The 27,090-nt window shown below is 42.9% G+C and overlaps 2 protein-coding genes across 13 annotated transcripts in view; one reads left to right on the forward strand and one right to left on the reverse strand.

Moving 5' to 3' along the window:
• Window positions 1-18,143, forward strand: part of CSPP1 (centrosome and spindle pole associated protein 1) — a 109,926-nt gene extending 91,783 nt beyond the window's left edge. For 8 of the 9 annotated variants that reach the window (XM_061600593.1, XM_061600630.1, XM_061600649.1 and 5 more), the window contains 6 exons: window positions 3,985-4,119; window positions 6,263-6,318; window positions 7,834-7,900; window positions 12,694-12,800; window positions 14,080-14,230; window positions 17,340-18,143. In XM_061600593.1, the coding sequence (XP_061456577.1) occupies window positions 3,985-4,119; window positions 6,263-6,318; window positions 7,834-7,900; window positions 12,694-12,800; window positions 14,080-14,230; window positions 17,340-17,566 (743 nt within the window). In that variant the 3' untranslated portion in view covers window positions 17,567-18,143. Of the gene's footprint in view, window positions 1-3,984; window positions 4,120-6,262; window positions 6,319-7,833; window positions 7,901-12,693; window positions 12,801-14,079; window positions 14,231-15,664; window positions 15,738-17,339 lie in introns of all 9 variants that reach the window. The other variant, XR_009759475.1, reaches the window with a different exon arrangement.
• Window positions 18,144-18,915: 772 nt separating this feature from the next.
• The window catches only part of ARFGEF1 (ADP ribosylation factor guanine nucleotide exchange factor 1), a 148,397-nt gene continuing 140,222 nt past the window's right edge, over window positions 18,916-27,090 (reverse strand). For 2 of the 4 annotated variants that reach the window (XM_061600560.1, XM_061600552.1), the window contains exons 38-40: window positions 25,225-25,311; window positions 21,133-21,250; window positions 18,916-20,254 (exon numbers count right to left, since the gene is read on the reverse strand). In XM_061600560.1, the coding sequence (XP_061456544.1) occupies window positions 20,090-20,254; window positions 21,133-21,250; window positions 25,225-25,311 (370 nt within the window). In that variant the 3' untranslated portion in view covers window positions 18,916-20,089. The remainder of the gene's footprint in view (window positions 20,255-21,132; window positions 21,251-25,224; window positions 25,312-27,090) is intronic. The other 2 variants (XM_061600570.1, XM_061600578.1) reach the window with 1 other exon arrangement.

Consider the following 27,090-nt stretch of genomic DNA (forward strand, 5'->3'; position numbering starts at 1 on the left):
CCACTCCTGTTGGAGATTTTGTCTCTCCAGGCTGAGAAGAGACACATGATCTATCTTTAATTTTCAAACTGCAAGCAGTATATCCAGATTGGCCATTAGATGTCACCACACAATAATGTGAGCAAAGTGGAAAAAGAAGGGGGAAGTGTTTCCAATAGCAGTTAGTCTATTTGCTCCTTTTCAGCCTTACAAAGTCAGCCAGCCATGTGTATTGATCAATCCAATCTCTCTCTTTCCTCTCCCCCCATCCTTTTTACCAAGCAAAGCCTTAACGTAACCTTATTGTTTGGAGCTAAAATCTGAGACAAGTTCTAAATGCAGTAAATGCTCCAAACGTTCTTTCTTCTCTTCATGCGACTCCCCTTGCCTCTCATCACAATAAGAGCATGTGCATAACATCTCCAAGCTTGCTACTGTTCCTTCCCAGAACAGAAGTGCCTAGGACTACTCCTCTGATATTCCGGATTATGAGTCACCTGACCCTCCACCCTCACTAAGGCTAAGGGACCAAGGTCCTGCACAGCCTGCATCTTCAACAACCAAGAGCCCCATTCCCAGGGAGATAACTTTTGCGCAGACTCAGGATGCCCTCACCCAAGACCCAGCTTCTCCTCATGATTCAGACAAGGAGAAAGGCCAGTGGAGGAATTGATCTTACTCAGAGGAATTTCCAGGAGACAGATTGCTTAAAGACTCTGATTATTTACCTTTAATTACTAAGGCAATATCTGATCTTGGCTTCTGCTCTGCTGAACCAGATGCCATTCAGGCCCCTTCTGGGGGGCCTTAGCCTTGCCATCGGTCAAGGTCTACCAAAATGCAATCCCGTTTCCTACAACATTTAAAAATAGAGTTGAATCAGAATGAGTCACTCCTTTGAGCAGTAAGAAACCTAGCAGCTATGTCCAGCATCATTATAATTTGGAACAACCAGCTATGGATGACTTTAAGGTGCCCTTGGTGGAAGATCCTATGGCAGTCCTTTTTTCAGGAGCCATTTTGCACTGGGATGGAGTCACCATTTTATGGAAAGGAAAAAACCAACTGATTTAGCTTTAAAGGGTACAAGAGCCTACAGCCTTCACCTCAAGGGTTACTTCCATCTCTCCCTTTATAGCCTTTGGGTCAAGGACATGATTCATTCTGGAACAGAACCAGAGTCTGGAACAGAACCAGCTATACCAGAACCCAAAAGTTTTCCACATCCAAGTTGGTACTGCAGCCCAGTCAAGATAAGGCAAATAGCAGTTCTGAGGCTGTCATTGCCACAGTGTCGGTGTGTGAGTGGGGCAAAACTGCTCCCCTGTCTAAAACATGATAACAGATGACTGGCCCTTACAAAGTACAGTACAGAATAGAACTGGTTCAGGTCCCTCAGGACAGCTTTCACCTATCTTCAACCTCTAGGTCTATAGAGAAGAATCAAATCATCCAAACAGCAATAGCTCACCTACTAGAAATAGGGACTATAGACCCTGCCTCTCTAAAAGAGAAATGTTGTGGTGTCTACTTCTTGTTGTTCCCAATACTGGACCTCAAGCACCTAAACAAGTGTGTAAAATACTGAAAGTTCTGCATGGAAACACTTTATACAATCAAGGAAGCCATCCAGGAGCAAAATGTCTTTGCATTGGTGGACCTAAGCAAGGCATACCTTCACATACCCATCTTTCTGGACCATCACAGAGTTCCTTGGCTTCACATGCAGAAGCCAGCACTTTCAGTATAAACGCCTCCACATCTCTGCTTTCTCATCAATCACACCAACATCAACCTATACAAAGATTATTCCACCAAGGCACATTGTCCCCCTCCCCAAAAAGATAATGAAGTTTTGCCAAGCAGTAGAAACCCTTCTCAGGGCCAGAACAACTAACTTCATGCTTTTATCCAGAGATATAATGATATCATGAATAGAGATTGTCCCTTACGAGAAGTTCTATTCCATACTCTGCCAATAGGCTCTCCTCTCACTCAAAGAAGAAATTGCTGTCAGTTGTCATCTCCAGTTCTCCTGACGACTTAGATCAAATAATCCTTCCATTGGTGAATGAACTTAAAGAACCTCACAATGGGAATCCCCTTCAGGGATCCTACCAGAATCATCCTGACTACATATGTCCCTAGTCCTTTGCTCACCTCACCCATCATGCTTATTTCCTGATTTGCACAGACAATACCGCACCAAAATTCACATAATCCACCAAGGAGCCACAAGATCCAGATCCCGGCACCAGGAAGCCTTACTTCTCTGTGCATGGACTGAAAACCACCTGGCTTCTATTTTGGCCAAACACATTGAGGGTGAGTTGAACACCATAGCGGACTATCTGAGCAGGACACAGATCACACTGGGGGAACGCTGCTTGGGTGTTCGCATCCATTCAGAAGTTTCTGGGCAGCCTCAGATTGCTTTGCAACACTAGTCAACAGAAAGGCCTCTCCTTACTTTTCCAGATTCCAGGCACCAGGAATGGAAGTGAAAAATGCCCTCTCCACTCATAGCCACAGGAATGTCACATATTCCCACCCATTCCTCCCCTGGCATCAGTGCCGTGCAAAATCTGGAAGGAACAAACATCTATCATCCTCACGGTACCTTCTGGCTGCACAAGGCCTTTGTTCTCAGAATTCCTACAGACTGGCCATAATCAAGGCATCAGGCCCAACACTTTCATGTGTCAAGCAACGGTACTCTCTTCTGTCTTGTCTTAGCTAGGTACCAAACCCCATGTCAAGTAGCCCCTTACTCTTAGTTGGCCTGTTGTTCACCACTTCCTACCAGGCAGCTCCACATGGCTCTGAAGGCTCTGTTACACCCTCTGTTTGACCCTCTCAAGACCTTTTTTCTTCACATCTTATTCATTAGGATCTCCTTTCTAGTCATTATCACATGAACAAGATGCATGTTGAAGCTCAATTCAGCACCTTCGCAATCAACAGGAAACTTTGCTTATAAGTTAGGCATTAAAAGGTAAAGGTGTCCTCGCACTTATAGTGCAAGTCGTTTCCGACTCTTAGGGTGACGTCTTGCAACGTTTACTAGGCAGACCATATATATGGGGTGGGATTGCCAGTTCCTTCCCTGGCCTTTCTTTACCCCCCAGCATATGCCGGGTACTTATTTTACCGACCACGGATGGATGGAAGGCTGAGTGGACCTCGACCCCTTTTACCGGAGATTCGACTTCCTCCTTCCGTTGGAATCGAACTCCGGCCGTGAGCAGAGCTTCGGCTGCGTTACCGCCGCTTACCACTCTGCACATTAGAATGGCATTAAAAAATCTGCATGCAAAGGATGGAGACTTTTAGGTAATCTTTGTCTCCTTTCAGCCCACTTCCTTAGGAAAAAAGGCCTCTAGTTCCACTGAAGCCCAGTGGGTCAAGGTCTGCATAGCTCTAGTCTATGAAATTCAACACGGCCACTTCACTACGAATAACTGCTCATTCACTAGGGCCACAGCCACATGGCCAGCATTGTTCAGAAACGCCAGCATTTGACATTGCCATGTGGCCACGTTGATTTCAGCCTCCTCATTCACAAGGCATTACAAGTTGGATCTCCATGCTTCAGAGAAAGCTGAACGCTGTCTTGTATTCTTCACATACCCCCACAGCTGCTTTCTGGTTATCAGCTCACCCTTACATTCACATAAATTTGTACGTCCCTCTAAGTGGATGTTGCCATGCCAGCTTGAGAAAGGTCAACTATTCAAGTCGCATGTCCCTACCATGAGCAAATCAGGTGATACATCCTTCTTACATCTGGGGTAGGGAAACTGGTCCTCTAGGTGTTGTTACGCTCCAACTCTCAACATTCCAAACCAGGATGGCCAATGGGCAGGGATGATGGGAGATGTGGCTCAGCAACACTGTGAGGGCCACGGATTCCCCATTCCTGCTTGCTCTAAGTGAATGTCTCTCATGATCTCCCCAGAAGGCCCATTCACAGTAAGTAAATCAATATTCCTTTTTATGTAACAGATTCAGAAACACGTGTAGAAACAAGGTATATGTATCCTGATCCTCCCACGAATAATGATACTCTGGACATTCAGCAGCAAGCATTGCTAAGAGAGCAGAGCAAGAAACTTAAAAAAATGAAGAAAAACGCAGAAGGTAAGCTAGCATTGATTTGATCAAAGCTGAGTGCCTTTCATGGGCTGTCTTCCTAACATAGCTATGGTCCTGTTTCGTTGGAGGCTTGCTCTGCATTTGGTGCTGCCTTCAATGTGTTTTCCTGCATAAAATACACAGGCAGAATTCACTGGCTTGTGAAAATCAATAATGTCTTGTTAAACGTTCAATAGCTGACAAGTTAGCCTTGACCTCTGTCATGTGAACATGCCCAATAGTGGTGGTGCCTTCCAGCCTTTTCAGAGCCATGTTCCTTGTCGAATCCCTGCATTCCATTTCTCCAGTGATCTTGAGCAAATCTGCCACACGTTCTTGTGGTGGTTATTGCCCAGGTTCTGTTATGCTGTTTCTTGGTAGATACTGTAAGTCTGTTCTCATGAGAATATCGGGGCCAGTTTTTCATGTATAGATCACTGGAGTTTCAAAATGTAACAAAAAGGGGTCCTCTGTCAATTTCCTTATACCCTTATTGTGTAGAATGTGCAACTACACAAGGTGAAGGAAAAAAAGGAACATTTTTAAAAAATACGTTGAGTTACAGAACCAGTGCACTAATGTTTGCAGTGCAGTATGCAAACTTTTTGTTCATTTGAGTTTGTGCAGAACTTTTCAGCTAGATATTCAACATTTTTATATATAAAGGGGGTGGATAGAGGTGTTGAGTGAGAGCATGGCATTAAGTGCTTGCTTGCAGATTGTTTCACTTTAGATGGGGGACGTTTTTGAAGTACCTGTAAGTTTTCTCTAGCATGGCAAAGTTAGCCCTCCTCCCCCCATGCTGCTGTCCCAAGCAAATTGGGTCCCTCACATGGCTGCTTTTTACAAAAGAAAAGAAAAAGGAAGGCATAGTGTGGTGTTTTCCTCAGGCAATAGATTTGGAGGCGAGGGGCAGTGTCAATAGCAGCAAGATGTTAAGAGGAGAGAACTGTGTGTGCCACACTGCCTGTCCTGGGTCACTTAAGTGAGCCAGCTGCTTTCAGGTGTGCTGTCCCATTGTCAGTGTTGGAAGACAGATTTTGCCTGACTCTATATGTGGAACGGAAGGGGCATCATCTTGCTGTTTGCTTCAGACAGCAAAATGTCTTGGGCTAGGCCTGAATGTTATGTTACAGAGGTGCTGCTGCTACAGAGTAGAAGTCCTCAAGTGAGGCTGCTCTGATGAACTTAAAGAAGATATACTACATAGTACACGATGCCAACAAAATGCAGGCCAATCCTGTTGTATTGTCCTGCATTTGTATATGATCATTGCTACTTACTAGTTGGGCCATACTAATATCTGGCAATGTTTTTATGTTTGCTGGGGGCCTCTGGGATGCAAAATAAAATTGGTTTTAATCAGGGCTGTGGAGTCGGTACGCCAAACCTTCAACTCTGACCTCTATTTTTCTACTGTCCGACTCCACCCCAAATTGCTTGCAACTCCACAGCCCTGGAAAGGGCTGTAAATGTCTTTTTAAATTGGAAGCTCTCACAGGAGCATTTTTATTGCTGCCTGAATATGCACTGATCTTGGCATCACAGCATTTGTCTTCATCTGGGTCCTGTGTCATACACTGACACACAAAATGTTTTCCATCTTGAGTTATGGTGAAATGCTCAACTACAGCTGACTTCATGGGAAGCTTCTTTGACATTTTGAATGTATATTTTAAAAAATTTGTCAATCAAAATTTATTTTGAAGTCGGAGTCGGTACATTTCTACCGACTCTGACTCCATGACTCCGACTCCACCCAAAATTGCTTCCGACTCCAACTCCACAACCCTGGTTTTAATTGTATTACCACAAGGAGTGTGTGTGTGTGTACACAGATGTGTGTATCCTTGAATCTTTTTTTGTTACTGTAAATTGGTGAATACAAATTTAAAACTGGAGAATGCAGTGTTTGTTCTGTAGTTTTCCTTCTCCTTCCAACAATTTTGGTCTAATTTTTGTAATTATGGCTAATACTGCAGTCATTTTTCTGCACAGTAGCTATTGTTGTTGTTGGCATGGCCTTAAATGTATGGTTTAATAAAGATAAGAGCTATTATAGTCCCTGAAGTGATGTATTATGTTTTTGTACCATTCATGCTCTTTGTTCTTGATTTTGTTCCCCCCCCCACTTCCTTTCCTTTAATAGCTGTCCTAGATTTTGATGAGCCTGTGTCTGGCCTGAAATTGAGAGACAGGGGAATGGTAAGCAGAAATAGAGCTGGTTTCTTTGTTTTCATTCCAACTAGAGAATAGTGCTGAATGTGTGTGTTCATGTACATGGACTGATTCATATGCCTGGAGCAGCCCTTTCCTCTCTTCCTTCAAATCCATCCTCAAAGTGTTGCTCATCTTTAAATGGCATAACTCCATCTTTTCCTGTACTGGTTGCTCCCAAGTAAGTTGCCCTCAGCTCATCTTCAGTAGTTATCCATCCAGGAATTACATCCAGGGTTGAGTAGTACCATGCATTGTATGTGGGTATTGCTTACAAAACTACTTGGAAACTTAAATTAATGAAAAATGTAATGGCATTATACTAGTTTCTGAGAACACATTCACCAGTGCTGAAGCAGCTCTATTAGCTGCCTATTCTTAGGCACTTCCGTGTGACATAGAAAGCTGGAATTTTGTACACATATAAACCTAAGAGGAGCCCTGTTGGATCAGATTAAAGGTACATCTAGTCCAGCATCCTGCTCTCACACTGGATAGCTAGATGCCTATGGGAAGCCTGCAAGTAGAACATGAGTGCAACAATACTCTCCACTTGTGTTCTCCAGCAACTGGTGTTAAGAAGCATACCATCTCTGATATTGAAGGTGGCACACAGCCATCATGGTTAGTAACAACTAATAGGCAAATTCCTGAAGGATAAGTCTAACTCCCTTTTAAAGCCATTCAAGTTGATGGCCATCACTACATCCTGTGTCAGTGAACTCCAAAGTTTGAGCTATAACATGTTTCTGAAACGTGTTTAATATATGGTGAGAAAAGACAGGTCACACACACACAAAATATTTTTCATAAATATCTTAGTATGACATTTGTTTAGCCATCATTTATATTGAGAAATAAGGCCAGATGTTCAGTACACGAGGCCGTCATTTCAGTATGAAATGAACCAAAGCCATGGGCTGGGATTTTGGGCGAAGTATGAGGTTGATGGTGTCTAAAATAGCCTTGGATGATGGAAGGGGCATTTGCAGTGATAGTCAGAATCAAAATGTCCATAAACAGGAGTTTGAATCTTCCCTGTCATTTTCTTCAACGTTCCTTATGTTGACTGAAGGGGTATTGCCAGCAACAATCAAGGCATGTGTATGGTTCCAGAAACGACCTGTATACAAATGTGTTTAACACCTAGTGAGAAAGGCTGTACATAAAAGGGGGAAAGTATTTTTTTATTTTACATAAATGTCTTAGTATGACATTTGTGTAGCAGTAATTTATATTAGGAAATAAGAGTCAATATTCAGTACATGAAGGCTAAGGTTATACAAGTGTCATGTACACCCATGTGAAATGTAGCTATTTGTTCTGAAAGGCTGTTACCTTCAGCATCTACTATTGAAACAGCTAGGAAAATTGGAGAATCTTTCTGTGTTTTAGTAACTCTTGCAATGTGGACACATTCACAACTCCTGTTCATGTAGCTAGTCTTGCTTTTGCAGAGACGGTTTGCAGAATCTGAAGTTTTCTGATGTTTTTCTTTGGTAGGTCAGAGATGATGAGTCAGATGAATTTATGAAAAACTCACTTTTGGAGTCTGAAAGTGCTTTTATTGGTGAGTATATATTTTCAGTGGTAGTTGTTCAGTGTATAATTTTTGTGTTTGATAAGACTGTCAAGCTACTCACCCTTTTTTTATAAACTTTGAGGGAAAATACACTTTGGGACTGGTGTCAGTAGTAGCATGCATTGCTTGAAGGGCATGCCTATCTCTACATTCTGAAAAGCTCAAGGTGGTTGAAAAGCAGAGAAAGTGGTAGAAAAACTTGTTCATATTCATCTGTTTAAGATATCTGCGTTTTAACAGGTGTATTGATCTGTTTTCTATTGTTAAAAATATGTTGGCAAAGTTTTGAATGTATTTGTATATGATTTTGGTTAAAAAGCTATAAAACAGATCAAACTAATGTGTAGTGAGCAGGGGAGAGGATTAAAATCAAGTTTACTTGGAAATTAGACGACTGAAAAAGAGTGCATGAATGCACATATTGGAGAGCGACGTATGGCATAGGATGTCTAAGGAGAAGAGGATGAGTACCTTAACAGATTTTTCCTATATATCATTTACTGAGAGTCTCCATGTGTATATTTCCCTGTGTACATCTGTTAATGGAGATTATATAGAAGGTCCTTTTGGGGGCAGAGTTAATGCATTGTGTTTAAGCTGCATTTTTGCTTGTGAGACTTATTAACTTTTTTGCTCAACCTTCTTCCAAGGAGTGGCATTCATAGTGCCCTCCCATTTTATCCTGACAATAACCTTGTGAGGTAGTTTAGGCTGAGAGTGAATGTGCAATTATTATTATTATTATTTATTACATTTGTATACCGCCGAAGCTCTCTGGGCAGTTTACAACAATTAAAACATTAAAAACAAATACACAAATATACAGATTTAAAAACACTAAAAAAAAAAAAAATTTAAAAAAGCTAAAATGCCTGGGAGAAGAGGAAAATCTTGACATGGTGCCGAAAAGATAACAGTGTTGGCGCCAGGCGTACCTCGTCAAATAAATCATTCCATAATTTGGGGGTCACCACTGAGAAGGCCCTCTCCCTTGTTGCCCAGACTCCCACCTTCCCTCGGAGGAGGCACCCGGAGGAGGGCCTTGGATGTTGAGCGTAGTGTATGGGTGGGTTCGTGTCGGGAGAGGCATTCCATCAGATATTGTGGTCCCAAGCCGTGTACGGCTTTATGGGTTAAAACCAGCACTTTGAATTGAGCTTGGAAACATACAGGCAGCCAATGCAAGCGGGCCAGAATCGGTTTTATATGTTTGAACTGTCTGGTCCCTGTTACCAATCTGGCAGCTGGATTTTGCACAAGTTGCAGTTTCCAAACCGTCTTCAAAGGCAGCCCCACATAGAGTGCATTGCAGTAATCTAACTTGGAGGTTACCAGAGCATGGACCACTGAAGCCAGGTTATCCCTGTCCAGCTATGGGCGTAGCTGGGCCACCACCCGAAGTTGGTAGAAGGTACTCCATGCCACTGAGGCTACCTGAGACTCAAGTGACAGAGATGGTTCTAGGAGAACCCCTGAGCTACGAACCTGCTCCTTCAAGGGGAGTGCAACCCCATCCAGGACAGGTTGGACATCCACCATCCGGTCAGAAGAACCACCCACTAACAGCATCTCAATCTTGTCTGGATTGAGCCTCTGTTTATTTGCCCTCATCCAGTCCATTGTCGCAGCCAGACACCGGTTCAGCTCATTGACAGCCTCACCTGAAGAAGATGAAAAGGAGAAGTAGAGCTGTGTGTCATCAGCATACTGATGGCAATGCACTCCAAAGCTCCGGATGACCGCACCCAACGGTTTCATGTAGATGTTGAACAGCATGGGGGACAGAACTGACCCCTGCGGAACCCCACACTGGAGAGTCCAGGGTGCCAAGCAATGTTCCCCAAGCACCACCTTCTGGAGCCAACCCGCCAAGCAGGAGCGGAACCACCGCCATGCAGTACCTCCCACTCCCAACTCAGCCAGTCTTCCCAGAAGGATACCATGGTTGATGGTATCGAAAGCCAGTGAGAAATCAAGGAGAATCAACAGAGTCACACTCCCCCTCTCCTTCTTCTGACAGAGGTCATCAGACCAAGGCTGTTTCCGTGCCAAAACCAGGCCTGAAATCCGACTGAAATGGATCCAGATAATCTGTTTCATCCAAGAGTGTCTGGAGCTGGTCTGCCACCACTTGTTCAAGGAGCTTGTCCAGGAATGGAACATTTGCCACTGGCCAATAATTATTAAGATTTTCTGGGTCCAGGGAGGGTCTCTTCAGGAGTGGTCTCACTACCGCCTCTTTCAGGCAGCCAGGGACCACCCCCTCTCGCAGAGAGGCATTAATCACTTCCCTGGCCCAGCCGGCTGTTCCATCCCTGTTACCTTTTATTAGCCAAGAAGGGTAAGGATCCAGCACAGAAGTGGTTGCACAAACCCGTCCAAGCACCTTGTCAACATCCTCAAGCTGTACCAACTGAAACTCATCCGAGAAATCGGGACAAGGCTGTGCTCTGGATACCTCGCTTGATTCACCTGCTATAACACTGGAGTCTAAGTCCTGGCGGATGCTAAAGATTTTATCCTGGAAGTGCCTAGCAAATTCATTATAGCAGGCCTCAGATGGATCTACTATGTCCTTGGGGCCAGAGTGTAATAGGCCCCTGGACAATTCTGAAGAGCTCCGCTTGGCGGCAGATTGATGATTTGATAGTGGCAGCAAAATATTGGTTTTTTGCTTCTCTCACTGCCCCTAAATACAGCTTACCATAGGCACTTACCAGTGTGTGAGTTCGTCTCCATCTGCACTCAAACCGCCTCCTGTATTGCTTCATCGCTCTCAGCTCTGGGGTATACCATGGAGCCATATGAGCTCTACACAGGAGAGGGTGCTCAGGAGCAATCATGTCAACTATCCGGGTCATTTCTGTATTCCACAGTTTCACCAGGGTTTCGACAGGAGCGCCAGCCCTCTCAGCCGGAAAACTCTCCAGCCCTTTGGAAACCATCCGGTCTGTTAGTCTCTGGGGGCGGACCAACTTAATAAGTCCCCCACCCTTGCAGAGGGGAAAAGCTGCTGCAAGTCTAAACTTCAGCAAGCAGTGATCTGTCCATGGCAGAGGGACTGATGTAACGTCCCCCACATTCAGATCACCATCTCCATGTCCAGTTGCAAAAACCAAGTCTAGAGTATGCCCTGCTACATGTGTTGGGCTAGTGGCATATTGGGACAGTCCCATGGTTGTCATGGAGACCATGAAATCGTGAGCCGCCCCGGATAAGGTGGCCTCAGCATGGATGTTGACATCCCCCAGAACCAACAGTCTGGGGGATCTCAACAGTACACCCGAGACCACCTCCGTCAGCTCAGCTAAGGAGTCTGTTGGGCAGCAGGGTGGGTGGTATACCAACAGAATCCCCAGTCTGTCCTGCTGACCCAACACAAGGTGCAAACACTCCAGACCAGTAGTCACATGGACAGGGTGCTTGCAGAGGGAGATGGAGCTCCTATAGACCACAGCAACCCCCCTTCCCCGACCCCCAGATCGGCTGCCTCATCCACAATTAAATCATGAATGAGGGATACCTTATTATGCACTGATCTGGCATTTAGGAGCAGCATCCGGAGGTCCGAGAGCTGGCTGATAGGGCAACCAACAAACCTGCGGGTGTGGGGAGGACTGGAACAAGGCACAGCCGTTAATTGCCTGGGCCGCGTTCCCCTTACCTGGCAAGTCCTTCTCACAATGCCATATATCCCTCTACCCGTCACTACACTGAATGGGGTCCCCTCAAGTCTCCCCACTTGGCTCTGAGTCCTCTCTCCCAGGCACATGACTCAAGACCCACAAAAAGCTGGGCAATCTGCAAAGCAGGAGCCACCTCAGCCAGCTGGCTTATGTATTCCCTCCAGCGAAGGGTCAGGTGAACGATATCAGCAACAGCTGGCTGAGTACCTGGGGGCCTGGTCCTGCCAGGCATGATCCTTGCAGAGCAGAAGTCCAACAGGGAGAGGGTGATGGTGGTAGCCAAGCAGCAGCAGCAAGCCAGCAGGCAGACAGCAGCAGCAAACAGCTCTTCTTCTTCCCTGGGCAGTGGTGGTCCCCTTCCTCCTGAAGGCACTGGGTCCTGCAGGCACAATGGCCAAAGTCATCTAGGTAGCTTTCTGGTTGACGGTAGATATGAACCCTTTTCCCCTCGTCTAATTTTTCCGTGCCACACTGGTTCAAAACTCATCTCTTAATACAAAATGAGACCCTCCAGATAACTCAAATAAAGCAAATTATGTGTACATATGGAAATAATTTTAGGTATGATCTGTTTGTGGATTTAGTCCTGTTATTCTCTTAAATGTAGCTGTCAACCACTGCTGCTTTGCAATCTTCCATATAAATCAAGAAAGGAAAGCCTTGTGGTTTAGTTGCTTGCTTCTGTATTATTTGAGATGTATAGAACAAAATAAATCTGAGCATATCAGTATGACAGTTATATTTGGAGAGTTAAATAAAGCTAAACTAGAATTAGTAAGATATTTCTAAACCTTGTTGGTAAGCACACATATGCAGGCACTCAACCTCTTTGGAGTTTAAAGCAGCTTCACTGTTGCCAGCATTGGCCAGCCAGATGTTTCTTGGAAGTGTGCAAACATGGCATGAGTGCTGCTTCAGAGAGAGACTTTCCCTGTATGTTCACTTTAGACATGTTATTAAATATGTACATGTGTCTTTTGTAGTTGTGGTTCTTACGACACTTGAAGCTGGCTGTAGCACACTGAGTGTATTATTGTTTGTTTTCATAGTTCTTGCTTAAAAACGTGCTAATTTTTAGAATCTTCCTTTTCCTAGGTACTGAGGGCGAGACCTTTCCTATTTTAGAAGAACATAACTTCAATGTGAATTCAACTCCTCCACCTTCTGTCTCTGCAAGAGAAAGGAGGCGAGAAAAGAAAAAGGTAGCAGAATGCATGGGTTCCTATCCAACTAAAAGTTGTTGTGTTTATTGAAATCAATGTTTATCCCATTCATTTTTTCTCAACGAGACTTACGTACAATTAACTTTTAGCTTGATCAAGGCTGTTATGTGTATACAGTATGCCTGTCAGGAGGCAAAGGTATGATGTATTAGCCTCTGTTCGGATGTTCCATCAGCTCAGTTAGAAGCTGAGCAGGACAGGATGGAAACTGAGAGGTGGGATGCTGGGGCTGGAGGAGCCTCGAGACAATACCTGACAGGAAGACAGAGGACATGGGCCTGAGGCAGGTCCCAGGCAGAGGGAGCGGGAACCAAGAGGTGTGTACAGAAACAAGTAGAGGGAAGAGGAAGGGATGAGAGAGTAGGAAAACTGAGAAGGATTAGAGGGAGAAGAGACAAAGGGGGTTGGATTCGATGGCCTTATAGGCCCCTTCCAACTCTACTATTCTATAATTCTATGAAGCAGAGAGGAGAAGGGAGAGGAAAGAAGGATTTATCTGAGGAGAAGGGGGAGGCAAGATTTAGGAAAGCGTTTGTGGCTGCTAACCTCAGTAGCAAGCCAAGAGAGGGGAGAAGGGTGGCAAGAGGGCGGCCAGGGCTACTACCCTACATAAACTGTATTTAAAGGGACAGGATCTAGTGATCACACAGGTGCCCAAGCACCTAGAGTAAGGGTCCCTACCCACTGGGCGGTTTCTGAGGATAAGAAATGCTCTGGGCATCCTAGGGACCAAAAATGGAGCTAAAAAAATCCTCACAATGCCCTTTTTAATCCCACTTTTTCAGTGTTAGAGTTACAGGTACTGAGACATCCTCTATTCTGAAAAACCCAGCTGTACTAAAACAAAAAAAAAGGTATTTTATCCAGCTGAGTGTCTGGTCTTTGGCAGTAGGTAGATATGGATGTTTTTAACATCAATTATGTCTACTAACACCCTTTTACTACCTTTTAAACATTAACTGTTAATATTGTGGTGAGTGCCATTAAAAATCAAAAGCTATGTCGTGCAGTTGAACAGCTGCTTTATGCAACAGAAGTCGGGTAGGGTAGCACGGGGACATGTTACTATTTAACAAGGCCATGAAGTAGATTTTTACTCCAGTGTAGTACTCATCTGCATATTTCCTAATAGTGTACTGTGTATTTTAATAGCTGATTATGTGGGTGAAGATGTATGCAAATTTTATGTAGATAGTATTTTCATTTTTCCTCAGCAGATATATATCATGCAATTTCTCACACGTCTTTAAATCTGTAGGATGCTGCTGCCCTTAGGTTGACTCCACCACCACAATCTGATAGCAACTCTCTGCACTCAAGTTCTAGTATCAATGTAGATCAGCTGAAAGCCAGAAATGAAGAGCGACTGCAAAGACTGAATGAGCTGCAAAAGAAGGCCATTCATATAGGTAAGGTCATTTTGCTGAATGTTAATATAGAGGATATTGAGAAAACGAGGCATTCAGCACACATTCACAGAATGTGAAGTTCTGTGTTGGGTGGAAGAATCCCAATTCATAAATACGGAAGGAGCAAAAATTGCCTTGGCAACAGCACTTCTGCTTAGAAGGACCAGAGTATTAATTGCCGGCATGCTATTGATGTGCTTCTACAGTTCAGCAAACGAATGCTGCACTCCATCATTTCCAAATGTTTGGAAACTACTGAAGCCCCCAACTTAGAACTCGTCTCCCCTTCACTGAAGTACTAGTCTGGCAATCAGAGCTAAAGCATTCTGAACAGATAGCTGTTAGCCTCTGCTTGGAAACCTCCAGTGAAGGAGAGCCTCCTCCTGGCCCCCCTCCACTAATTGGTTCTGTTGTCAAACTGCTCTTACTATTAAGTTTATCTTAATATTTAACTGAAAATCGTTCTTTAACCCTATTAGATCTCATTCTGCCCTCTGTGGCAGCAGAGAACAAGTCTTTTCCCTCTTCTATGTGACAACCCTTTAGGTATTTGAACTGTGTTAGCCTAGGCTGCAATCCATTATATGCTAACCTGGGAGTAAGTCCCACTGAAACCAATGGAGCTTACTTCTGAGTTGACATGTATTGGATTGCACTGTTCGTCTGTTTTCCAGGCTGATGCCCAGATCCTCCAACTTTTCCTCATAGGACTTCTTTGCTGCTGTCTTCCAAACCTGTTTCAGTTTGTCTACATCCTCCTTAAAGTGCAGTGCCTCGAACTGGACACAGTTACCCAGATGAGATCTGACTAAAGTGCAGAAAAAAGTGGAACTGTTTGTTCTTGTGACTTGGAAACTGGTTCTGCTAATGCAGCAGTATCACACTAACTCGTGTTCAGCTTGTGATTGACTACAGTCCCAAGATCCTTGTCACATTTAGTTATCTACTTTACAATATTTATACTGCCCAGTAATAAAGGTTTTCTGAGTGGTATATGGTGAAAAAATTAAAACCACAAAATAAAAATAAGTCAAACATGAAACCTAAAACATAATACAAATAGCAACAGTACAAAACCACACGTACTGCTGCTGTGCTAGGTACCCTCCATCCTAAACTTATGCAGGGTTTTTTTTGCCAAAATGCAGAACCTTGCATATTTCTCTATTGAATTTCATTCTGTTTGTTTCAACCTACTTTTCTATTTGATCCAGGTCATTTTGAAGTTTATTCCTGTCTTCTGAGGTATTAGCTACCCTTTCTAGTTTGGTGTTATCTGCAAATTTGATGAGAATTCCCTCTACCCCTTCAGCATTATTCATCAAGAGTAATCAATAAAGGTTAAGAATGTTGCGGGTAGCACTGCCAAACTTTATAGAAACTAACAAAAGTGTTTTTGAAGACTTCCCCCAAATATATATTCTTTCTTGATAGGTTAGCATGTTGCATCTACAAAATCTGGACTCATTTTTGACATTTTCTTTATAGAAAGGAAGTGATGGTCAGGGTGAGTAACTAGCCAAATTTGGTGTCTTGCCTCTATAGATATATATTTGAAGATGCTTTTTGGTAGGGGTATGCACTGTCCACAAGATTTGGATTTGTTGTGTACTTGTCATTTTGGGAACCAGTCCAATCTGTGGACAAGGTGCTCTGTGTTCTGAAAAGGGCAGACATGAGAGGTGCCCAATAACAAACCAGCCAAATTGCAGACAGATAGATCCAGGGGCTTTTGTGCTATGGACCTTTTTATAGTTGAGGGAGGAATAAAAGATATTATCTTTCCTCCTTGTGGTTTTGTTTGTATTTACTCTTCCCCTAAATCACTGAAATTGGAGAGCCATGGTAAATCTTTCCCTCTGATCACAACTGACCTGTTCTGCTTTCGAAGGGCTCTCTTATCCCCCTTTCCCACATGTTTTCCTTGTACGCTGTAAATTTTGCTTCTGGAAAGCTCACCCTTTCCCCCACCCTACCTGGCATCTCACTTATGATTAGAAAGTGAGACACAATTTTCTTTTAGTAAGATACAATATTACAGTGTGCTTCCCCTCCCCCATGTCAGTATGGTCCCCAGTCCGTATTGTCACAACTCATGGGAGCTTTGCTTCACTTTGTCAAGGCATAGATCCTCCCCCCCCCCCTGCACAGAGCAGATGCACAATTTTTAGATTCTGATCTCTATCCTACTTTTTGGATTCTGATCTCAATGCAACCAATGCAAAGGCTCCTCTTCACAGATCAGCTTTACTAGGTGCATGGAAGCTGGTTTGCTGAAGGGAGCTTCCCCTGCAAAGGTTCATATCTGTGTTCTGTATTTGTCTTGTTTACAAATAGCTTCTGCGCACCCAATACAGCTGGTGTTCATCCAGAACCCCAGTCCCTTGTGAATGTATAATTCCAGTCTTCAAGAGGTTCACATGGGCAATATGGAGTTTCACATGTGCAGAAACTGATTACAAAGGCAAAGAAGCATTGGGGGATTTCCTGATAATGGTCATGCTTACCAAACTATGTATTGTGCACTACACTGTGAAAATTTCTAACTAAAACCCCATTAGCAGTTGTCTCTTCCCCTTTATATTCTCTACAGCAGATATGAGCCTCTGGCCGTCCAGATATTGTTGGACCCCAGTTCCTATCAGCCCCAACCAGCATGGCCAGTCAGGAACACTGGCAATTGTAGTCTATTAGTAATGGGAGGGCAACAGCTTCCCCCCATCTCTGCTATACAGATTCTTCCTCTGTACACCTCTTATGTAATATAAATGTAGACAGAGAGGGGTTTCCTCTAGTCTGAGTGTGGAACACAGTGGCTAATGCCTCTTGTCTTCTACTGTTACGAAAGGATTTTGAGAAGAGACATTTTATTTCACTAATCACTTACTGGGAGGAGAATATTTGAAACCAACCTAGGCCACTATCCTGTTTGCATAGCCAATGCCAACTGTATTAAAAAACACACCATCCTATTGCAGTTTTGTTCTGAATGTCCATGACTGAAGAATCTAATAAAGTTTGAAAACTTCCAACATCAGGGAAAGTTGTCATAGCAATAGTGTGCTTTAAAAATAACAGCAATAGCTAAACTTGGTTTCTTTCCCTCAAGCTGATGATATTTCACTGGGAAATGCTGATGACATCGGGAAGGAGTTGCTATCTAAAGATGACAGAAGATCCAACTCTGTTGAGACAGTGGCAACTGAGCCTTGGTTGAGACCTGGAACGTCGGAAACCCTTAAACGATTTATGGCTGAGCAGTCAAATCAAGCTAAACTTTCTTCTGAGATGAACTTACCTTTCAATTGGCAGGGACTGTCAACTGCCCATGGCTGAATAAATCTGTAGTGAAGCCAGTTGTGCCTTTCAAAAGAATGTTTCTCCACTACTGCACTTTTAACTTTAAATGCTGTGTACAGAAGCACAGCTGTAACAAATATTGTAAACAGGCAGGCAAACAAATTATGACAAACTGCTGCAATTCTGTCTTCTGAAGTTAAATGGTCAGTATGGTACTGGTAAGATTTAACCTTGGAAGTGAAACTCCTGCAGTAGGTCATCCTGAACATTTCAGCTTAGAGCTAAGCACACACACATTCAGCTTGTTGAATGGCACAGAGGCAAGGTTTTCCAGTTTACTCTTTGTATTTTTTTGTTTGAAAAATTACCTCAGTCCTCAAGTCTTAGAACAAGATTGTGAAACACGTCCTGCATTTAACAGAGCTGAGTGCTGTAGCTTGGATTTCTCTTACATTTCGTAGATGTCGAAGGATCTGCATAGATTAAGAATGGTTCATTTTGCTGCTTTACTCTGTATCCCATCTTTTCTAGCCAATCATTTGTTCTAAAATGCTAAATTATTCTGTCACCTTGTGTGTTTTTAACATCAATAGTGAACACTATTAATTGTATTTATGGTCATGATTTTAAGATTATAAAATAAATTATATTTTAATAGCAAAAGCTTAACATAGTACTTGGGGGGATGGATTTTAAAATGAGAGAACGCAGAGAGCTTCCTCTGATCATGATTGTCAATCATTGTCATTGGCTGCAATGAACTCAAAACCGTGTGTGAGGGAAGGAAGATTAAAAGCTCAGGTGTAAAAAATTTTGGAGAACATTGAAGATCATTACTAAATCGTTATTAAAGATAAGCATATAAAAGACCAAGTTTTGCTGAAGAAGAATCAACATGGCTTTTAAAAGGGAATTGGACATTCATGGAGGATAAGACTATCTATGACTACTAGTCATGATGGCTATATTATCCCCAATGTCAAAGGCATATTATATTACCAGTTGCTGGGTAATACAAGTAGAAAAGTACTGTTGTACTCATGTGAGCTTCCCTGAAGCAACTGGCTGGCCATTACAGGAAACAAGATGCTAGAATAGGTAGGTTCTTGACCTGATGCAGCAAGACTCTTACGTTGAAGATGAACATGAGTTGCTGATAAAGAATCTATTGCTTTACTTGCTCCTCTCTTCTTTTTGTAGAAGTAATACTCCAGCCATTAGATACATGCCATTAGTCATGCAGTTAAATACCCACAATTACATCCACTTGCAAAGATTCTGAAGGAAGTACACTGTATGGTCAATCTGTTCCTGTGTTAAGGATTTTAAGTTAAAACATTGAAACAAGTAGGTTTACATTGCATTGGTTTTGATTGCACCGATGAAAGAATTCAAAAACTTTATTGACCTATAACCTGATTAGAATATGCCGGATGGGAACCAATATTGTACAGAAAGTTGTACAGAATTTACATAGAAAACTTTACAGAGCTGTACCATATACATTTTTCCATCTGAAAATTTTTTCTACATCCATTGTAAGACAGAATGCTTGACAATCTTTCTTTAACCATCAGAGCACAATTCACAGTATGAATACATTTCCAATAAATTTAAAACCATCCTCAAACCATGCCAGATTTGTTACTTGAATATATTCAACATTAAATTCTGTACATAGTGAAATCTACATCAAACAACCCAAAAAAAGTGACAGTGGACAAAACCTAAACTTATTTGCAGTGATTCAAGTTCCAGTCCTGAAAGATCATTGCGATGGCTTATTATATTTAAAAGCCCTATCACAGGTATATTACAAACAGATAAAGTCAGTTGTGACATTTTTCAATCTGTTCTCTTGACAAAAGTCAGCAAGACTATGTTTTGGGATACAGATAAAAAAAATAACTCAACCCCATACTAGTGCATTTGGTAAACCAACTTACAGGTCTCTAGGAAATAATACAAGAAATAAAAGAATGCAGGAAAAAACTATATAGTATTTAGAACTTTATATTACAGACCTGCATCTCTGTACATTTTTCACAGAAGGATCATTACCTATATCTCAGTTAGCCTGAGTGTGCAAAAAAAAAAAAAAAAAACACCCTCTAGAACAAGAATTCCACATAGTTGCTAGATCTCTTACATAAGCAATATTTTCATTTCTTTTCCTACAAACCTTTCTTTTTCAAAATGCAGCCCTCCTGAGTAGTACTTCTGTAGAAGTTCAAACTTCTTAAATGTGTTAGTTCTTTGGGTACATCTTAAATTCACAGCCATCATAAACATCTTTTGATATATATCTCTGTTTAGGAAAGTAAGAGGGATTACAGCCCAGGCTGGCAATAAGACTGTTAAAACTGGCTCTATGGTCAACACAAACCAGTGCAGGAAGAGGGAGAGAGAATCCACTGGAGAACTAGAGTGTTGCAAGCCTAAATTACAGTTTAAATCTGTATTGTGAACCCGTAGACGCACACTGCCATATAAAGATAAAACCTTTTTATGAACATTCAGTGCAAGTTATCTTGGTCCTTTGTTTCTTTAGCCAGACTTCTACTGCTTGGCTGTTCCCACTTCTTGATCTGATGGCTGAGATATTTGAAAGACTATCCCAATCCGCAGAAAAAACCTTCGTAAGACAGCTCGAAGCTCAGGAATCAGATCAAACTGCATTATTTCACACAAGAGAGGATAATAGAATGATGCATGAGCTTTGAACTGTTGTGGGGGGAAAGAGAAATCCTGTTAGGTGTCATCTTATTCACAAAAGACTACAGTAATGACATGATAGATATGCAATACATCAATAAGTATAGCAAGAATTACTGAAATGTAAAGTATCTGCAATGGGTGTACATTAGATCATATTTCCAAAGTGAAGGAGGCAGCAACAGCAAAGCTGAAATGAGGTGAGAGCCTTCAGCTCGTTCTGATTTAGTGGTTTATTCTGGCTTATTTAAAAAAATCATGAAAAATCCAAAGCAATTCTATTAATCTTTCTAAGAGACAATGCATCTTGGTGTTCCTTTCCTCAAGACAATTGTTTTTAAAACCTCTCTTTACAATGATTCAAAATGCAAGGAAGGGGGAAGGACAAAACATTTGCATTGACAAAATAGCAGCAGCAGCAGCTACGTGCTTTTCTGTCATTAAGGTTTGTTTTACTATTTGTCACTAGAGTTGAAGGTTGACAAAAACCTGGATTCCAACAAGGATTGCAAAATCCATTTTTCAGACCCGTTTCTACATTGGATTTGGTTCAGAGTTGAATCCAAAAAAAGGTTAGGAAGAAGGCAAATCAATCACGATGCATCCCCATTTATCATGATATATTTCTCCCACACCCAGAAGACTAGTTTGATTATTTCAGTAGAGAGGTTCTGATTAAAGAAGTTAAGCCTGTTCAAGCCTGTGACCTACCACTTGATGTAGGGACCCAATCCACATTAAATCCACGATAATTGGATTGATCAATAATCAGGCTAGAGAGGGTCCACCCCTCCTTATATTCACAGTCTGCGGTCTTCAAAAGTATTCCATTATGAGTCTTGGAAACAATATTCAACATTCCTTATCCATCCAGGATTTTTACTTACCCGATCATCACTTATTTTTAGGACCTTTGTTAAGAATAAAAGCAACAGGCTAGTCCAAGCTTCTCTATGACTTTCTGATGTCAATGTAAGGAAGTAACTGAGAGCTTCACTGCAGACACTGCAAAACACAATGGGAAATAAAAGTTCAAAGTGTGAGATTTGATGTCATTATTATACTAGAGATTTTATTTATAGTTGTCAGAATTAATGGCAACAGAACCATAGATTAGAAACAAAATAGCATATACAGAAAAAGATCCTAGTAGTCCCCTTCAGTGCAGACACACTAAAGGCAACATCACAGGACAAGGTGCTTTGTAGATTCCGCATGTCATAGTTAAAGCTGGGATGTTTATTTAGCGGGCAAGTACAAAACAATTAATTACACAGTACAGTCTTCGTGGAGCTGGATATAAAATAGGCATGGCTCCTAAGGAACATCTGTAAATGAATGACTTGCTGATCACATAAAATGGGTATAGTTCCATCTTAAAATGGGCAGTGACACTAAGCAAATGGAGATGTGCAGCAAAGGCTGGCAGCCAATGATGCTCAGATATGCCTAGATAGTGGGAGAGAGATCTCTATTCACAGAATCACTACACCAAATGACAACAAATTATTTTTCATTGGTAAACTGTATATTTTCCATAGGAGGAATGCCATCATGCGGGTTATAGCTCCACCTATCGTCCGAAGGCAAGAATGTTTCTGAAGTCAAGACTAGGGGCGCCAGGCCCCTCCCACTCTCCAGTTCATTCTTGCCTTCGTACCGAACAAGTTTGAAATTACGATAGCGTAGCTTATAGATAAGTCTTTTTGTGTGTGTTTGTGTGACAGGGTGTGGAGGTTTTTGGTGTTTGTATTCCACCTTGTTTCCTTCCCTCTGTCGTTTACTTCAGAGTCTGGGGGACTGTCTGTACCTTGTTTGTCCTTTTTTGTCTATTTGTTCCCTCAGTCCCTAGTTATTTTCTGTTCTCTGAGGTGGCGGACACAGCCTTGTTGCAGGAGCTTGCGGCTGCAGCTCCCTGCCTAGCCGAATGGCGATTCTGGGAGACCGCGGCAGCGGCTCTCCCTTCCTTAGTCAGCGTTCTCAGATTTTTTACAGGAGCTTGCGGCTGCAGCTCCTTGCCTAGCCGAACGGCCATTCCGGGAGACTGCGGCTGCAGTTTTCCCTCCCTCAGCAGGTGGCCACAGACTTAATCCGGGAGCTCGCTACTGCAGCTCTCTGCCTCGCGCCGCCTCTCTCTCTCTCGTTTTCCCACTCACTGCCTATTTTCGTGGCAGCTTCAGAGCCTGCGACTGCGGCTTTTTCTAGTTCAGTGTCCCTCCCGGGTGGGCTACCCCGCCTCCCCCCGGCTCTTTCTGTGGCAGTTTAAATCTCGCTGCAACCGCCTTGGAGCCTGCGGCTGCGGCTCCATTTTCCCCCCTCGCTCGTTGAATCTGCCGCAGTTATAGAAGCCTGCTCACTACCTGCGATCGTGCCTATCAGTCCCGCGCCTTCAGAGCATTTTTTTTGAGGACGTTTTGGGAGTTCGCTGGTGTTCCCCTTTAACCGCCATTGCTTCTTCCTCACCTCAAGCATTTTTGATTGGCTAATTTTCCCACTCTTTCCGCGGGCGCCAGTTTGTTTGTTTCCCTTTTCCTGCCTTTACTGTTTAGTCTATTCTAGCAGGGGGCCTAGCATGAAAGAGCTGTGGCTAGCAGACTCAAACTTCCAGTCACTGTCCTCAGTGCTATCTACCCTGTGTGTGTGTGTGCACCAGATAGAATCCTATAGTGCCACAATTGAAAATACACATTCTCATCTGACTGTCTCAACGCTGTGGCTGTGAACCTGGCTGTTTGAATTGTACATTCTGCCCCACTCGTGGCCGTGTACTAAGACTGTGGTTATTGTGCAACGCTGCTCGAACTATACATTCTGCCCCATCCGTGGCCGTGTATCAAGACTGAACTGTACATTCTGCCCCATCCGTGGCCGTGTACCAAGGCTGTTGCTCCTGTACATTCTGCCCCATCCGTGGCCATGTAAAAAACACCGTTAACAGACTTCCGGGAAGGGTGACTTAGCCTGTGCCTGCTTTTGAGACGGGCTCCTGCCTCAAAAGAAGCTTATTCAGATATATCAGTCAGTTTTTTCTTTTTTTTTTGACTGATTAAACTTCTCCCGGGTAGGGAGAAACGAAGAGATTAACCTCAAAGCCTATTTTTGTTGGGACGACCAGATCTCATTAATTTATGGGACGAGGTCCAGCCGACGAAGGTGGGACGGATTTTTAACAGCAAGCTCTATCTGATAAAGCGAACGTTCACCTTATCTTCTAAGAGAGAACGCATTAACAGGCAAGCACCCTTCTTTCTATATTTTTCTTTTACTTGACTTAAATTGTTGCTGTTTAAAAGAGATTTGCCAGATTGATCAGTTTTTGACATCTCACTGGGGAGCCATAACTTCTCTCTGCTACGCACTAATTAATAGCTTATCTCTGTTTTTGTTGCAAAAAGCTGTCCTGGATTTGCATTCTAAAGATATACACAGAAGAGGGATTTCTATTCCAGATTTTTATTTTGAAAAATATTATACTGTTTTGAGACTACTCTCTTTTTGGTCTATTTTATTTTGACGAATCTGTTTCTTGACGATTGCCATTAATTGTTTCGATCCTGGGAACTGCATTTTGTTTACTTAACTATTGGAGAGATAAGGCTGTCTGCTCTGTTTATACTGTGATGTCACCAAGTTTGGAGTATTAACCCAATTGTTGCTGAAATAAGAAGTGGTTTTCCTATATTTTTCTTTTAAAATGGCAATTAAGAAAGTGGCTGAAAATCTGGAAATAACTATGTTTCAGAAAATAATGGATGAGATTGAGATAATGAAAATTGAATTGAGTAAAATGAAGCAGGAGATTAAAGATATAAGGGTCCCTGTGAGAGAGGTGACCCTGGAAGGGGTCCCTGTGAGAGAGGAGACCCCGGAGATTGGAACAGGGGTCCCTGTGAGAGAGGCGACCCTGGAGACTGGAATAGGGGTCCCTGTGAGAGAGGAGATCCCGGAGATTGGAACCAACGTGGAACAGGAACAAGATTTGGAGTCTATGGACTTTAGAAATAAAATCTATTGTTTGGAACTCAATGTTATCTCTGAAGAAATGAATGAAGATTCTAGAGATAAAGTTATCAATGGCATGGATAATCTTCTGGACTGGAATGATGTGATGGAGCCCAATATAGAGAAAATCTATGGAATTATCTGCAGCCATGTGACAATGGAAAAACTTTTAAGAGATGACCCAGTGTATTTTGAAAAAAAGAACAGAGATATGATTTTACAGCAGTATTTCAGCAACCTATTCAGAATGGATGGCAAGAAAATATTTGGGATAGAGGTAATCCCCATCAGACTCTTACTATATGACTATGGCTTTGACAGCAAGATTATTATGGAATACTGATAATGGAAGATTGGATATTGAAATTACTGGACTTAACAAGACTACTGAAGATGGAAGATGGAAAATGGAACTAATAGAGATAATAGAACAATGGCTACTGAAATTATTGAACCTAACAGATTCTGATGTGATGGATTAATTGAAATGTTTATTTTGACTATGGTTATGACAATAAGATTATCATAATTAGTAATGAGATGGATTAATCGATATGCTTATCTGGAAAAAAAAATTGATAGATATATTTCTTAAAGAATTGAAACCTCTCTTTGACTTTTTGTGGAAAGAATAAAGTAATGTTTATGAGATTTGATGATTAAGTAAGATAACTACTGGAGGAAAGTGATTTTATAATATGACTTAAGAGACAGGATTGTTATATATTATAGACTTATAACTGATTTGATCTTTGACAAATGGGAAGTCAATATTTTACTCTTTATTTTTTATTTTTGTTTTTTTTTTTCTTTTTTTCTTTTTGTTTAACTATTTTTGATTTTGTTTTTTGTCTTTGAATGTTTTATGATTTTGTCTTGTATGTTTTATGAAAATCTGAATAAAAATTATTGAAAAGAAAAAAAAAAAAACACCGTTAACATTGTACATTCTGCCCCATCCGTGGCCGTGTACTTACCCATCTGCCAGTGCATTCTGCCCCATCCGTGTGCCGTGTACTGAGCCTGTTCGGGTCCGTACATTCTGCCCCATCCATGGCCGTGTACTGAAACCCATAGAAAATATAAGATGGCGGAACAGCCGGCGACAACTCAGCCAGCCAAGCCAAAACTATCTAAGGCGACCAAGCATAAACACACCAAAGCGGTTGCCAAAACTAAACATCTTTCCAGCCACAGCAAAACCAAGCATCCACGTTATGTCTCCGTTCCGGCTTCTGATGGAGCAGCCCGGGAGCAGTTAACGAATCTATTTCACTCTCCCACTGCTTCCTCCGAGGAGGAGGACTTTGCTGGATTTCCTGAACAGCCAACTACCAGCCAGCCTCCTTCCATACTACCGCCCAGGCTTATCCATCGTCACAGCCCACTGGGCCGCCTCTACAAGCGCAACCATCCACTTCACCAGGGCTGCAGCTGTCTCAGGAGTTCCTTACACAACTACAAGGCACGCTGTCATTTTTTACTCAAACACAGTCACCGCCACAAGTCCCCGCCATACCTCAGCACAGTACGGACCACTATGTATGTAATGAGGCTAATCCATCTTGCTCCCCAAATCCCTTTGACATTGCCAGAGGCAGATTCCTTGATGACGTTTCTTGTGGGGAGGAGTCACCTTTTGCTGTACAAGCCGATGGAGACGAATGGAGTGATCATTCGGAACATGAGGAGGATACATTTTATTGCCTGTTCGATGCCTCAGATTATCAGCTTCTTGCTCGCAGAGTATTAAACACCCTTGGTCTCCAAGCTACACAACTGGCAGCTCCCGCTCCCGCATTAAAGGGGCCAGGGTCTTGAAATCACCCGCGCCAGCAGAGCACTACCTACCTGTGCCAGATCCCATTGCTAAACTGGCCAACGACAAATGGTCTCATCCATTACAAACCCGCCGCTTTAACGCCCTTGCGAACAGACTTTACTCTCTGGCTCCTGACTTCACCAGCAGACTGGCTGTTCCTGGCATAGACGAGCCGATCTACAGTTTAGTATCCAGATCCCTTTTGCAGAGGGAAGGAGAGTCCCATCTGAAGGATGCCACTGAGCGGAGGCTAGACTTTGCCTTATGTAAGAATCATGAAGCCACCGCCTTCTCCATGTGAGCCTCCGCATCAGCTTCCAGCTTTTCCAGGGCAGCGATGATGTGGTTGGATGACCTTTTAGAGGATCCTAACCAGAGCTTGGAAAAGTTACTTTTTTGAACTACAACTCCCATCAGCCCAATCCAGTGGCCATGCTGGCTGGGGCTGATAGGAGTTGTAGTTCAAAAAAGTAACTTTTCCAAGCTCTGATCCTAACCCCGATCCTGTATCTCTAAGGAGGTCACTGATAAAACTGCACAAGACAACGGCGTATGTAGCTGATGCCACCTTGGACGCAAACCAACTGGGAGCACGAGCTATGGCAGCTCAGGTGGTCGCTCGACGGACCCTCTGGCTTCGTCACTGGCAAGCTGACTACAGCCAGAGTTAATCTTTCAAGGGCACCTTATTCCGGATCTTTACTCTTCGGTGAGGAAGCCCTAAAGGCAGTGCTTGTTGACCGCAAGGATGCTCGCAAGCCTGTTTTGGCCACTGTCAAGAACGCTGATCACAGGCCTTTCAGGCGGTTCCCTTCATACTGCACGACCCAGCCCTTTCGAGGAACGCGGCCGCGAATTTCAATTCTATGGTTTCCGTCCCTCCAGGGGAGCCTGGAACAGACGCTTCCCTGGCAGAGGTCAGTACCAAGGGCGCAGAGGTTCCTCTACATCCCCATATAGGGGAGGGTCTCGCCAGCACAAGCAGTACTGACGTGATACCGGTTGGGGGTAGATTGCTTTT

This window comes from Rhineura floridana, chromosome 1, assembly GCF_030035675.1.
Source record: "Rhineura floridana isolate rRhiFlo1 chromosome 1, rRhiFlo1.hap2, whole genome shotgun sequence".
Taxonomy (NCBI): domain Eukaryota; kingdom Metazoa; phylum Chordata; class Lepidosauria; order Squamata; family Rhineuridae; genus Rhineura; species Rhineura floridana.